This window comes from Phyllobates terribilis, unplaced genomic scaffold, assembly GCF_046119375.1.
Source record: "Phyllobates terribilis strain yellow unplaced genomic scaffold, ASM4611937v1 Scaffold_3__8_contigs__length_932513732, whole genome shotgun sequence".
NCBI lineage: Eukaryota > Metazoa > Chordata > Amphibia > Anura > Dendrobatidae > Phyllobates > Phyllobates terribilis.
In genome coordinates, this window is record NW_027362763.1 from 57133859 (window position 1) to 57148403 (window position 14545).

Genomic DNA, 14545 nt, shown 5'->3' on the forward strand with positions numbered 1-14545 from the left:
AGACACGGTGGTTGGAACCAAAGATCTCAAATTTGTACTCATCAGACCAAAGCACAGATTTCCACTGGTCTAATGTCCATTCCTTGTGTTCTTTAGCCTAAACAAGTCTCTTCTACTTGTTGCCTGTCCTTAGCAGTGGTTTCCTAGCAGCTATTTTACCATGAAGGCCTGCTGCACAAAGTCTCCTATTAACAGTTGGTGAAGAGATGTGTCTGCTGCTAGAACTCTGTGTGGCATTGACCTGGTCTCTAATCTGAGCTGCTGTTAACCTGCGATTTCTGAGGCTGGTGACTCGGATAAACTTATCCTCAGAAGCAGAGGTGACTCTTGGTCTTCCTTTCCTGGGGCTGTCCTCATGTGAGCCAGTTTCTTTGTAGCGCTTGATGGTTTTTGCAACTGCACTTGGGGACACTTTCAAAGTTTTCCCAATTTTTCGGACTGACTGACCTTCATTTCTTAAAGCAATGATGGCCACTCCTTTTTCTTTACTTAGAATTTGTATTATGGCAAGAAAAAAGCAGCTAACAGTCTATTCAGTAGGACTATCAGCTGTATATCCACCAGACTTCTGCACAACACAACTGATGGTCCCAACCCCATTTATAAGGCAAGAAATCCCACTTATTAAACCTGACAGGGCACACCAGTGAAGTGAAAACCATTTCTAGTGACTACCTCTTGAAGCTCATCAAGAGAATGCCAAGAGTGTGCAAAGCAGTCATCAAAGCAAAAGGTGGCTACTTTGAAGAACTTAGAATATAAGACATATTTTCAGTTGTTTCACACTTTTTTGTTAAGTATATAATTCCACATGTGTTAATTCATAGTTTTGATGCCTTCAGTGTGAATGTACAATTTTCATAGTCATGAAAATACAGAAAAATCTTTAAATGAGAAGGTGTGTCCAAACTTTTGGTCTGTACTGTACATCACAAAGGAGACACCGAGACTGCTGTATACATCACATAGGAGACACCAAGGCTTCTGTATATACATTATACATCACATAGGAGACATTATACAGTGTGAGCCCAATGGTGGGTCACAACACATTATGATGGAGCTTTCTCGATCCCCGGGTGTTAGCCTAATTGCCTTCTTTATAATCCACCTATTCTTGGGGTGCATTGTCCCTGTCACAAATTTCACATTGGCGAGAAGTTCTAGTTATGCTTTTGAGCAGAGTATGTGCACCATCGATGCAAAGTGCATGAGTTACTGTGATTTACTACACTGATGGAGGATGACAACTTGTAATAACAATAATACTTTTTACAACAACTACAGGGTTTGTCACAGTTTTCCAAAGACCCGAATAACAAAAATTTGCTGCCACACAGACTGATATCCTCCGGCTCCTTCTCTCTTGTTCTGCCCTTTTTTTTGTTAGATTTCTTTTCAACAGAACTTGTTGTTTTTTTCACCTCCATAGTCATATATCGGCATGCTTTTTGAGTCATACTTTGCGACCGTTTAGGGGAACATATAACTACTGATATTTGTATTAACTATTTTTGTCCGGAATGGAAAAAAAACTTTGCTTTATTTTATAATTTTTTATTCTGCATTTTGATCCAATTACTACAAATTTTTATAGTTCTTTTGTGTTTTTACTACTTTTGCACAATAAAAATCTTTTGTTTTTCTCCCACCATATTCTGACACCCATACCTTTTTTTAGTTTTCTTTTGAAGCAGTATATTGTTTTGAGGGTTTTTGGGGTTTTTTTTTGTGCGAATGTGCTGCTGTTTTCATTGGTGCCATTTTGGGTTACATAAGACTTTTTGATCGTTGATGTAATACACAGCAATATTTTTGTATTTTTAGTCTATCAAACAGAGGCAGGGTCTAATGCTGAAAGTATAAAAGAGATGGTAGACCTGGGGGCCCCCTTTAGGTCGCTAGCTACCATTACAACCTGTCGATTCCGCTTTATGACCCTACAATTGACTGCGGCATCTAAGGGAGTTTATCAGCCAGGATTGGAATTACCTCTGATCCTGATTGTTGCAGCATTGCACAAAAGTGGAAGGGTTTAAGGACTCTGTACCATCTCTGAACCATATTTCGATGCCCAAAGAATTCTATGGGTATCTAAAGTTGTAGTACCTCCATTTCAACGTGAAATACCCCATCGGATGCCCTACTGAAGGCAATGCATCTAAGGGGGAATATATCTAGAATGCAGCAGTGTACGCTATTAGGTGGGATGTCAAGTGGTCTTTGCACCATATGGTGGTGTAAGGCGACTCTTTGTGCCTCCATGCAAGCTCCATGTCCATGTGGCCTAACACCGAGCGATTATTGCCATTGCTGATTACCAGACACTTGACCCCATTGAGTATTTAACGTTTTCATCCCTTGATGGTTTTTATTCGCTATTTGCAAAACTAGAGTAAGAGTCAAGCCTGCGGCCAGACCCCACCGTAACCAGCGCAGCAAAAAATAGAATGGCTTCCTGTCCACACCAATTATCAGGAAGTGCAGACATTAATTGCCTGTAAATAGTGTAGGGCAGCCTGATGTGTACGGCTCTTGTTACCGTATGTGTCATTAGCAGAAGACGACGGTGTGAGATCATCAGATTTACAGAATGTGACATTACTGAGGTCTTCCACTTATATAGATTGCAACAAAGAAAATAGGACTGAAAGAATCCATCCCAAGGCTGGTGATCATATAACTGTGAGAGGTGATCGAGACAATTCAATGCAAATCGAAATCGAGTCAAATGTTATGAAATTCGCACATCTCCATGAATCTGAGCTATTTGCAATTCAATTTGAGAGAATTGTCAAAAAAATACCGCCATCTTTTGACACATTGCAGAAGATTACATCAGAGGCACAGAAGGTGCAGCTGCAATAAGGAGGGACCATCAGAGCCTGTATAAAAGCCAAAGCAGGGAATGCAGCAGCCATTTTAGGGTCATTCAGGATAATGAGAGCACAACACAGTTCGGTAGGAAAAGAAATTCATAAAACGTTGGACAAATGCTCCAGACAGTCATGTGCTATGTAACTGCAGCAGTGAAGAGAATGAGTGTAGTTGTCTGTGAATAATACAGAGATTCGAGGGAATCGAGGGAGAAAGATTGGAGAGGTGGCAGCAGTGGCAGACTCAGAGTGATTGATCAGTGATATGGTGGAGCTGATATCTGTCCTGCTGTATTTGAATATCAAATAGACTTTTTTATGCTTAATGCACTAGAAAGCAGCAGCACAATATTTTTACAGAAAAAAGAAACCAAATTGAAATCAGTGTCAGAGATAGTACGCTTACTTGTCACAATCGACTATACTGAGATTTTGCATTTCTTGTGCAAATGTTTTTGTGAAGGAGGAATAATTTGTCTTTTTAAAAATACAAAAACTGCTGTGAAAACACCAAAATTTGTAATTTCTTCGCGTGACCTCGATTTTGTGACTGACATGATTCCATGCCTCAGTGTGTCTGGGATGCAGTTACTGACAGCTCAGCCATCCAATCTTGTACAGGGGCGTGCTGAAGCTGTCAGTATTTTAATTGAGAGCTCGGCTGTCCAATCTGAGACTGAGCGGTGCTGGGTTACCTTCAGGTGTTTCCTGTCCCAGGTGATTGCCCAGCTACTTAGCTGGGCTGTCAGCTCCAGATCTCTGGCTGATGTAGATTCAGCACTGTGTGGTTTGTTTCTCTGTGCGTTGTGCTTTGCTTGTGGATCTTTTTGCTACCTAACCTTAGACCTCATTCTGATCATCCATTTTGCCTAGCCCCTTTGCTCTGATCCGTTATCCTTCTGGTATTTTAACCTCGGACTGTTACCTGCCTATGCCTCTCTCTTCCCTCTGTTTATGACGTCCCATCCTGGCTCTTGATTCACGGTTTGTGTGTGAGAAGTGACTCACTCATTGTGCATTACAGTGACATATTCTGGTAAAAACACTTTGATGAATTGGGGCTGAAAAGTTTTTGGAAGTTTACCAGAAAGGTAGATATTGGAGATAAAGTGGTGATAGGAAGTTTCCTGTACTGTAATCCTGATGAAGAACCTTGCGTGGAGACTGACTTTGAGTGGGGTGCCCATCCTTTGGTCGGCAGTTAAAGACTATCTCATGAAAACAATGCCTTCTCAAAAGAAATCCACATGGAGGCAAGGGCCCAATAGCAAAAGTCCTAAGTGGGAATTCCCACCTCCACCCAAAAAAAAATTGGAGTAGTGGTCAATGTCACGGGGGATAAGTGCAGTCGCAGAAAGGCATATCTCCCAACAGACAGGAACAGGAAGTAATTTGCCCCTTTTGGATCCTCTTAGTGTTCTCACCCACTACAATACCACTTTCATGTCCCCAATAGAGTATGAGCCCCCCAAAAATGCCCCAACACACTGTATGATGCACTCACAGTGAATTGCAAAAGAGTATTCTCCAGATGAACAACACGAAGACCCCAAAAGCACTCCCAGTAAAGTATGTATTCCCCATAGTATCCCCCACACTATATAATTCCTCCACAGTCCCCATAGTCCCCTCGTAAAGTATGATGCCCCCACAGACCCCTCATACAGTATGATGTCACTACAGACCCCTCATACAATATGATGCCCTCACAGACTCCTCATACAATATGATGACCCTACAGACACTACAGACAAAATAAACATACACCCTGCTGTAAATAAATAAATAAAAAGCAAGTGCATTTAAATAAAATAGAGTTTTTAGTAACACTGTTTTTGATCAAAAATAGTTTATAAGCTTTCTCACCATCGACAAGGTGAACCGGTTCTGGAAAGTCTTACACTGTCTAATTTAATTAAAAATCTTACCATGTTCCAACACCATGTGTCAAAAACTGACCTCTGTGTGAATAAGGGCAGGCAAAGGACTGGGTCTCAAACAATGAACAACAGCCAAGGGAAGATTTTTAAATGTATTATCCAGCTCTAAGAAGGGAGGCCACACTCAGGTTTGCACAGAATGCAAAAAATACAAAGAAAAACACATAATTTCAGCTTGGTATAAGTTGGTATACATGCAGCACATAAATGCATACATGAAGCAAAATAAACATAAACCCTGCTGTAAATAAATAAAAAGCAAGTGCATTTAAACAAAATAGGATTCTATGATGCCCCTACAGACCCCTCATGCAGTATGATGCCACCACAAACCCCTCATACAATATCATGCCCCTACAGACCCCTCATACACTATGATGCACCCACAGACCCCTCATACAGTATGATGCCCTCACAGACCCCTCATACAATATGATACAATATGATGCCCCTACAGACTCCTCATACAGTATGATGCCACCAAAAACCCTCATACAATGTGATGCCCCTACAGACCCCTCATACAGTATGATGCCCCTATAGACCCCTCATACAATATCATACCCCTATAGACCCCTCATACAGTATGATGCCCCTATAGACCCTTCATACAATATCATACCCCTATAGACCCCTCATACAATATGATGCCCTCACAAATCACTCATACAATATGATGCCCCTACAGACCCTTCATACAGTATGATTCTCCCACAAACCCCCCGTACAATATGATGCTGTTAGAACTCTCCTGTTTGTTTTTTTCTAGTTTGCTGGTCACATGACCTTTTTTGCCTATTTAATCCGGCTCCGCCCTCCTGGCCTTGCTGGACTTCATTGTATTACTACTCTTGAGCTAGCTTGGTGCTCTGTTACCTTTCTCTGTTAGTTTTGCTAGGTCTTCTGACCTCTATGTTCTATGTTGTGTTTGTCTTTTACTGCTACAATTTCTGCTAGGAGGTGTCCAACTTTATCCCAGTCCCTAGATCTTGTAGGGAACCCTCCCTTGCATCTATAGGTCTTCGTTCAGACTAGCTGAGGACTTTAGCGGGTCTGATCGCAGGATCAGGTTCCCCGTTACATCGTAGGGATCCAGTTTAGTTCTATTGTAGGGAGAGATCTCCTGTCTTTCCTTAGTGCTTGTAGCAGATCATAACAGATGCCCCTAGAGACCACTCATACAGTGTGATGCCCTCCCAGTACCCTTATACAGTATGATGCCCCACAGACCCCTCATACAGTATGATGCCCCCACTGAGCCCTCATACAATATGATGCTCCTGCAGACCACCTCCTACAATATGATGCCCTCACAGTCACTTCATATAGTATGATGCCCCCACAAACCCCTCATACAATATGATGCCCCTAAGAACCCTCATACGATATGATGCCCCCACAGACCCTTCATGCAGTATGATGCCCGTACGGATTCCTCATACAGTATGATGCCCCCACAGACCCCTCATACAGTATTATACATGTCCCCAACAGCTAACATGAAATCAATGGTTGATCATGCAGACAATAATGACTTTTTGCAAAGTTGTTTTATTTTGCATTTTAAGCTGACTGAAACAACAAAACAAAATTGGTTGCATAGGTGGAATTTCGCTTTTAAAAGGCGTCTCTCAAGACATTAAGGTCCTTAAAGGGGTTTTACAACTTTTGACATTTAAGACTTAACTACAAGGGCTTTATTTCACTCTCTCAGGAGAAAAGGGTTGTGTCACCTACATTTTGTTAGTAGACAGAGACTGAACGTGAGTCTCTCCAACTGAGTCTATGAAAGATGGGCAAAAAGTCAAATATTCAGTGGAAATGCAATAAGTGACTAAAGTCTTATAATCCCATTAAAGGGAATGTGTTAAAGAAACCCAATGTTTTGTTCTCTAGAGAAATCATGTCATGGGAATGTAAGGCTATGTTCACACGTTGCGTTTTTGCTGCGTTTTTTCTGCATTTAAAACCTGCTCTCTTGGCAGTAAAGAAGCTGCTTACAAAAAGTTTGTTTTGCTGCATATCTGCTGTGTATTTTTTACTGTGTTTTTGTCAGGTACATTTTCTTCTTGTGCGTGCTGATAACGTTTAGCGCAGAAAAAAAGTGATGAAACTTCCTGAGGTTTTTGCACCAAAAACTCAGCAAAACCTGATACCAGTTTTCCAATTCAGTCAGGAAAAAAAAAACAATGTGTGTGCATGAGACTTCTGAAATCTTTTAGCTTTTGCTGGTACTGTAAAATGCAGCTTAAAATTTGTATTAAAAAAAAATGTAGCAAAAACGCAACTTGTGAACATGGCCTTACTTTACTGCTACTTCTTGTTTTGTTTTTTTCCATGTCAACTTCTATATTTAAAACAAATCATGAAATCTTCATATGATCATAAGAGGCTGATTCTTCCTGTTCTGTAGAGATCACTTCTCAGCTTATCATCACAGGCAGGATTATAATGAAAGATAACACCTATATATGACGCGCCCCCTGGGACATATTCCTTTTTGAGGGGAATACCCGGCACCGGATCAGATGGGGGGGGTTGTAGTCTCCGAGCGGCTGTGACCCGGCCCGTGCCCAGGGCGTCAAACTCAGAGTTATGTGGCAGTTCTACAGATGTTACTAAAGTTCTTTATGTCGACTACGCCACCCGTTGAATTGCGGTCACTACGGCCGCCGCTGCAGCAGGGTCCGCTGAGGCTGATGGTGTTTGTGCAGCTTAGGTGGTATAACCCCCAACGGGAAGGGTATAGCCTCAGGGGGTCAGGTGCAGAGGATGGTGGTTGTGGAAGTGCAGGGAAGATGGTAATGAGAGTCAGAGTCGGGTTGTGCAGTTCAGGGTTCTTTACTTACTGCTGTTCTTGTACCGGTCACTCCGGCCTTGAGTGACCACCCGAGCCGTGCTGCGTCCACCAGGTCCTGGACTCGGCCAACCCCCAAGTAGTTCTGGAGCGTGGTTCTGAGCTCCCTTTCTGTCCTGTCCTCGTCTCTGGCCTTCCCCACCAGGGATCCACCTATGTCCGGCTCCCTCGGGCCTCTTGTGGGCGAACCCTTGCCTCTGGGTTCCCTGACCCTATGCGTGGTCTGCCTTCCGGGTGGATTTGGTGGGTGATCGTGGCAGATCAATCCTGCCCACGACCTCCGGTTCCTGGCTAAGGTGTGCTGTAGCCTCTGCCAGCTTGGGATCCGGTACCCTGTTGCCAACTCTTCACCCTCTGGTCTAATTTGGGCTCTTGGAGTTCCTTCTTTCTCCCCCTCTGGGTCTTTCAAACTCCTCTCTCACTCTTGGCCTTGGGGCTGCTCTGCTCCTCTGCTTTCCTCCACTGCTCTGCAAAAGGCTGACAGACTGACCAGCCTTCTACAAAAGACTCCTCTGCAAAGACCCTGTCCTAAGATGGTGCCCACCTTATATACTCCCTCTATGTGTGAGCTCAGGTGACCAGCACCCAATGAGCTCCTAGCACTACCCAGACTGCTCCCCCTATCTGCCCCTACACTACTGGGATGTTCCACCCCCCTCCCACTCCAGCCAGGAACAGACACTGTTGTACCTGCACATTTCTCTATTGGGAGTACCATCGGTCTGTTCCTCGGAAATGGGATGTGTGTAGTGCATGCAGCTAACTGCGCTCAGTTCCACACTCCATCCTTACCCGGGAGTGGAATATCACACCTCTGGGTTGAGGTGCAATACCCCTGTAGCAGCCGAATCCTCAGGGTGCTACATATACACTGTACATCACATAGGATCCACCAATCACAAAAATATATTGTCACAGCTCACCTCCTCACCCTACCTGCACAAGGACCTCAGCACAGAGCATGCCCACAACACTCTCACAAAGAGCATGCCAACTGCACTCTCACACAAAGTATGCGTACAACACTCTCACACAGAGCATGCCCACTACACTCTCAGACAGAGCCTGCCCACTACACTCTCACACAGAGCATGCCCACTACACTCTCACACAGAGCATGCCCACAACACTCTCACACAGAGCATGCCCCCTACACTCTCACACAGAGCATGCCCCCTACACTCTCACACAGAGTATGCCCCCTACACTCTCACACAGAGCATGCCCCCTACACTCTCACACAGAGCATGCCCACTACACTCTCACACAGAGCCTGCCCACTACACTCTCACACAGAGCCTGCCCACTACATTCTAACACAGAGCATGCCCCCTACACTCTCACACAGAGCCTGCTTGCTATACTCCTCTCACACAGAGCATGCCCCCTACACTCTCACACAGAGCATGCCCCCTACACTCTCACACAGAGCATGCCCACTACACTCTAACACAGAGCATGCCCCCTACACTCTCACACAGAGCCTGCCCACTACACTCTCACACAGAGCCTGCCCACTACACTCTCACACAGAGCCTGCTCGCTATACTCCTCTCACACAGAGCATGCTCGCTATACTCTCACACCGAGCATGCTCGCTATATTCTCACACAGAGCATGCCCCCTACACGCTCACACAGAGCCTGCCCACTACACTCTCACACAGAGCCTGTCGCTATACTCCTCTCACACAGAGCATGCTCGCTATACTCTCACACTGAGCATGCTCGCTATACTCTCACACCGAGCATGCCCCCTACACTCTCACACAGAGCACGCCCACTGCACTCTCACACAGAGCATGCCAACAATATTCTTCCACAGAGCATTCTTGCTACAGTCCTCCACAGAACATGCCTATTATACTCTCACACAGAGCATGCTCACAACACTCTCCCATAAAAGTCAATAGGGCATTTTCTGACTGACGTTTCTTACGACCATGTGGCTACTGTGAAGTCGTCTCTGTGCTATTCACAGCTCAGGCAACACAAGAATAGATAAATGCAGTCAATATTCCCTTGATAGAGTTATTTCAACACAGTGCACCCTCTACAGAGAGTGAGGACTACAAAGACTTTTCCCACGTAATCAGTGCCATGCTTTAACATTATCTTATGTTTTCTATTTCCTGAAGGATGGGGGTGATCGGCAGTAAGAAGCTGCATTGGAAGAAAGACGACCATGTTAATCTAAGTTCTGCTGTCAGTCCGTTTTACAAGCCTTCTCATCCGCCCATAGTAAGTTGTGTATGGAGCATCCTGGGTTTTATGTGTCATATTGTAACAATGTAGCAAGAAAAGTGATGGGACAAAGATGTAGCTGGGCAAGGGGCGAATGTGCCTCTGATCCAAGAGCAAAATGGACCCTGATTATGTCTGGGGGGAATCTCCAGGCCGTATAACACAATATGGACAGTGATGGAGATTAGATGATTGTCTCAGGTTAATCTCATCCTCCATTCTGATTCCAGGTCCCAGCAACGCGGCCACAGAATTTTACCGCACAAGGCAAAGTATCCCAAAAAGGTGAGAAATGCTTTAAAGCCTCATATACTGCAAATACTTTATCTTTCGTAAAATGTCTAAGAAACCCAAACTATGGGACGGTGCGTGAGCCAAGCGGGTTATATGTGTTTTATATGTGTGACACTTTATCTGGCCCCTCACCCCCCCAGTGTATAACATCCAGCCCTTCACCACCGGTGTATAACACCCGGCCCCTCACCCCCCAGTGTATAACATCCGGCCCCTCACTCCCAGTGTATAACACCTGGCCCCTCACCCCCCAGTGTATAACACCCGGCCCCTCACCCCCCCAGTGTATAACATCCAGCCCTTCACCACCGGTGTATAACACCCGGCCCCTCACCCCCCAGTGTATAACATCCGGCCCCTCACTCCCAGTGTATAACACCCGGCCCCTCACCCCCCAGTGTATAACACCCGGCCCCTCACCCCCCCAGTGTATAACATCCAGCCCTTCACCACCGGTGTATAACACCCGGCCCCTCACCCCCCAGTGTATAACATCTGGCCCCTCACCCCCAGTGTATAACATCCAACCCCTCACCCCCCAGTGTATAAGATCCAGCCCCTCACCCCCAGTGTATAACATCCGGCCCCTCACCCCCAGTGTATAACATCCAACCCCTCACCCCCCAGTGTATAACATCCGGCCCCTCACCCCCAGTGTATAACATCCAGCCCCTCACCCCCAGTGTATAACATCCGGCCCCTCACCCCCCAGTGTATAACATCCGGCCCCTCGCCCCCAGTGTATAACATCCAGCCCCTCACCCCCAGTGTATAACATCCAACCCCTCACCCCCCAGTGTATAACATCCGGCCCCTCACCCCCCAGTGTATAACATCCGGCCCCTCGCCCCCAGTGTATAACATCCAGCCCCTCACCCCCAGTGTATAACATCCAACCCCTCACCCCCCAGTGTATAACATCCGGCCCCTCACCCCCAGTGTATAACATCCGGCCCCTCACCCCCCAGTGTATAACATCCGGCCCCTCACCCCCCAGTGTATAACATCCGGCCCCTCGCCCCCAGTGTATAACATCCGGTCCCTCACCCCCCAGTGTATAACATCCGGCCCCTCACCCCCAGTGTATAACACACGGCCCCTCACCCCCGGTGTATAACATCCGGCCCCTCACCCCCCAGTGTATAACATCCAGCCCCTCACCCCCCAGTGTATAACATCCGGCCCCTCACCCCCCAGTGTATAACATCCGGCCCCTCACCCCCCAGTGTATAACATCCGGCCCCTCACCCCCCAGTGTGTAACATTCAGCCCCTCACCCCCCAGTGTATAACATCCGGCCCCTCACCCCCCAGTGTATAACATCCGGCCCCTCACCCCCCAGTGTATAACATCCGGCCCCTCACCCCCCTGTGTATAACACCCGGCCCCTCACCCCCCAGTGTATAACACCCGGCCCCTCACCCTCCAGTGTATAACACCCGGCCCCTCACCCCCCAGTGTATAACATCCGGCCCCTCACCCCCCAGTGTATAACATCCGGCCCCTCACCCCCCATTGTATAACACCCGGCCCCTCACCCCCCAGTGTATAACACCCGGCCCCTCACCCCCCAGTGTATAACATCCGGCCCCTCACCCCCCAGTGTATAACATCCGGCCCCTCACCCCCCAGTGTATAACACCCGGCCCCTCACCCTCCAGTGTATAACATTCGGCCCCTCGACCCCCCCAGGTATAACGTCCGGCCCCTCGCCCCCCAGTGAATAACATCCAGCCCCTCACCCCCCAGTGTATAACATCCGGCCCCTCGTCCCAGGTGTATAACATCCGGCCCCGCTTCCCCCGGTGTAAAACACCCGGCCCCTCACCCCCCAGTGTATAACATCCGGCCCCTAGCCCCCCAGTGTATAACACCCGGCCCCTCACCCCCCAGTGTATAACATCTGGTCCCTCACCCCCCAGTGTATAACATCCGGCCCCTAGCCCCCCAGTGTATAACACCCGGCCCCTCACCCCCCAGTGTATAACATCCGGCCCCTCACCCTCCAGTGTATAACATCCAGCCCCTCATCCCCCAGTGTATAACATCCAGCCCCTCACCCCCCAGTTTATAACATCCGGCCCCGCTTCCCCCGGTGTAAAACATCTGGCCCCTCACCCCCAGTGTATAACATCCAGCCCCTCACCCCCCAGTATATAACATCCAGCCCCTCACCCCCCAGTGTATAACATCCAGCCCCTCATCCCCGGTGTATAACATCCGCCCCCTCACCCCCTAGTGTATAACATCCGGCCCCTCGCCCCCCAGTGTATAAAATCCAGCCCCTCACCCCCCAGTGTATAAAATCCAGCCCCTCACCCCCCAGTGTATAACATCCAGCCCCTCGTCCCAGGTGTATAACATCCGGCCCCGCTTCCCCCGGTGTAAAACACCCGGCCCCTCACCCCCCAGTGTATAACATCCGGCCCCTAGCCCCCCAGTGTATAACACCCGGCCCCTCACCCCCCAGTGTATAACATCTGGTCCCTCACCCCCCAGTGTATAACATCCGGCCCCTAGCCCCCCAGTGTATAACACCCGGCCCCTCACCCCCCAGTGTATAACATCCGGCCCCTCACCCTCCAGTGTATAACATCCAGCCCCTCACCCCCCAGTGTATAACATCCAGCCCCTCACCCCCCAGTTTATAACATCCGGCCCCGCTTCCCCCGGTGTAAAACATCTGGCCCCTCACACCCAGTGTATAACATCCAGCCCCTCACCCCCCAGTATATAACATCCAGCCCCTCACCCCCCAGTGTATAACATCCAGCCCCTCATCCCCGGTGTATAACATCCGGCCCCTCACCCCCAGTGTATAACATCCGGCCCCTCACCCCCCAGTGTATAACATCCGGCCCCTCGCCCCCCAGTGTATAACATCCGGCCCCTCGCCCCCCAGTGTATAACACCCGGCCCCTCACCCCCCAATGTATAACATCTGGTCCCTCACCCCCCAGTGTATAACATCCGGCCCCTCACCCTCCAGTGTATAACATCCAGCCCCTCACCCCCCCAGTGTATAACATCCAGCCCCTCACCCCCCAGTTTATAACATCCGGCCCCTCACCCCCCAGTTTATAACATCCGGCCCCTCACCCCCAGTGTATACCATCCGGCCCCTCACCCCCAGTGTATAACATCCAGCCCCTCACCCCCCAGTATATAACATCCAGCCCCTCACCCCCCAGTGTATAACACCCGGCCCCTCACCCCCCAGTATATAACATCCAGCCCCTCACCCCCCAGTGTATAACATCCGGCCCCGCTTCCCCCGGTGTAAAACATCCGGCCCCTCACCCCCCAGTTTATAACATCTGGCCCCTCACCCCCCAGTGTATAACATCCAGCCTCTAGCCCCCGGTGTATAACATTCGGCCCCTCTCCCCTAATGTATAACATCCAGCCCATCACCCCCAGTGTATAACATTCAACACTGTTGCCCCCAGTGCATAAAATCCGACCCCATTGGCCCCACGGTCTATAACATCCACCACCTCGCCGCGGTGTATAACGTCCAGCACTATTTCCCCCAGTATATAACATTCGGCTCCTCGCCCCCCCCCACCCCCAATGTATAACCCCTGGCCCTCTGCCATATCATTTGCCTTTACTAACATGTGACAGAGCGGCCAGTGGAGCTGCGCTCACTGATACCAGCGCAGTCCTATAATAGGAGCCACCGGGGGAACAAGTTCATTCATGACATTTCCTGAATCTTCCCCCATCACCTGTGAGTGATATTATTGAGAAGTGGAAGGAACCGCAGCAACTCAGCCATGAAGTGGAGACCCCATAACAATACATAGCGGGGTCACCGAATGCTGAGGAGAAGAGGGCGGAAAAGCCACTGCTGACCCCATAACTGTGGAGTCCAGACCTCCTTTGGTATTAGTACAAACACTTCGCACCTGCCGGGTGCTTCATGGCTGAGCATCTGCATGCAGCCGTACATCACCAACCAAAGCCGCCATCACTGGACTCTGGAGGAGACGTGCTCTGTGCAGTGACGGACCACACTTCTCTATCTGGCGTCTGATGGAGGAGTCTGGGTTTGGTGATTCCAGGAGGACGTTACCCCCTGACTGCATTGTGCCCACTGTGCAGATGGTGAAGGAGGATGATGCTATGGGATTGTTATCAGGGGTCGGCATTGGGCCCTTAGCTTCAGTGATGGGAAACTTAATCTTCAGCACAAGACATTGTGGATAATTGTAGCTTCAGCTTTGTGGGAAACAGTTTGGGGTTCGTCCTTTTCTGCTCCCCATGACTGTGTCCAGTGCATAAGCTCCATACAGACATGGAGGGGGGAACAAAGGTGGGCACACAGAGCGC

General features: G+C 48.4%; 1 protein-coding gene across 1 annotated transcript in view; it reads left to right on the forward strand.

Annotated features, from left to right (window-relative positions):
• BLK (BLK proto-oncogene, Src family tyrosine kinase) overlaps positions 1–14545 on the forward strand; it is a 147897-nt gene that overhangs the window by 27885 nt on the left and 105467 nt on the right. Inside the window, exons 2-3 of the mRNA XM_073673898.1 lie at positions 9811–9913; positions 10147–10201. Of these exons, the coding sequence (XP_073529999.1) occupies positions 9812–9913; positions 10147–10201 (157 nt within the window). The 5' untranslated portion in view covers position 9811. The remainder of the gene's footprint in view (positions 1–9810; positions 9914–10146; positions 10202–14545) is intronic.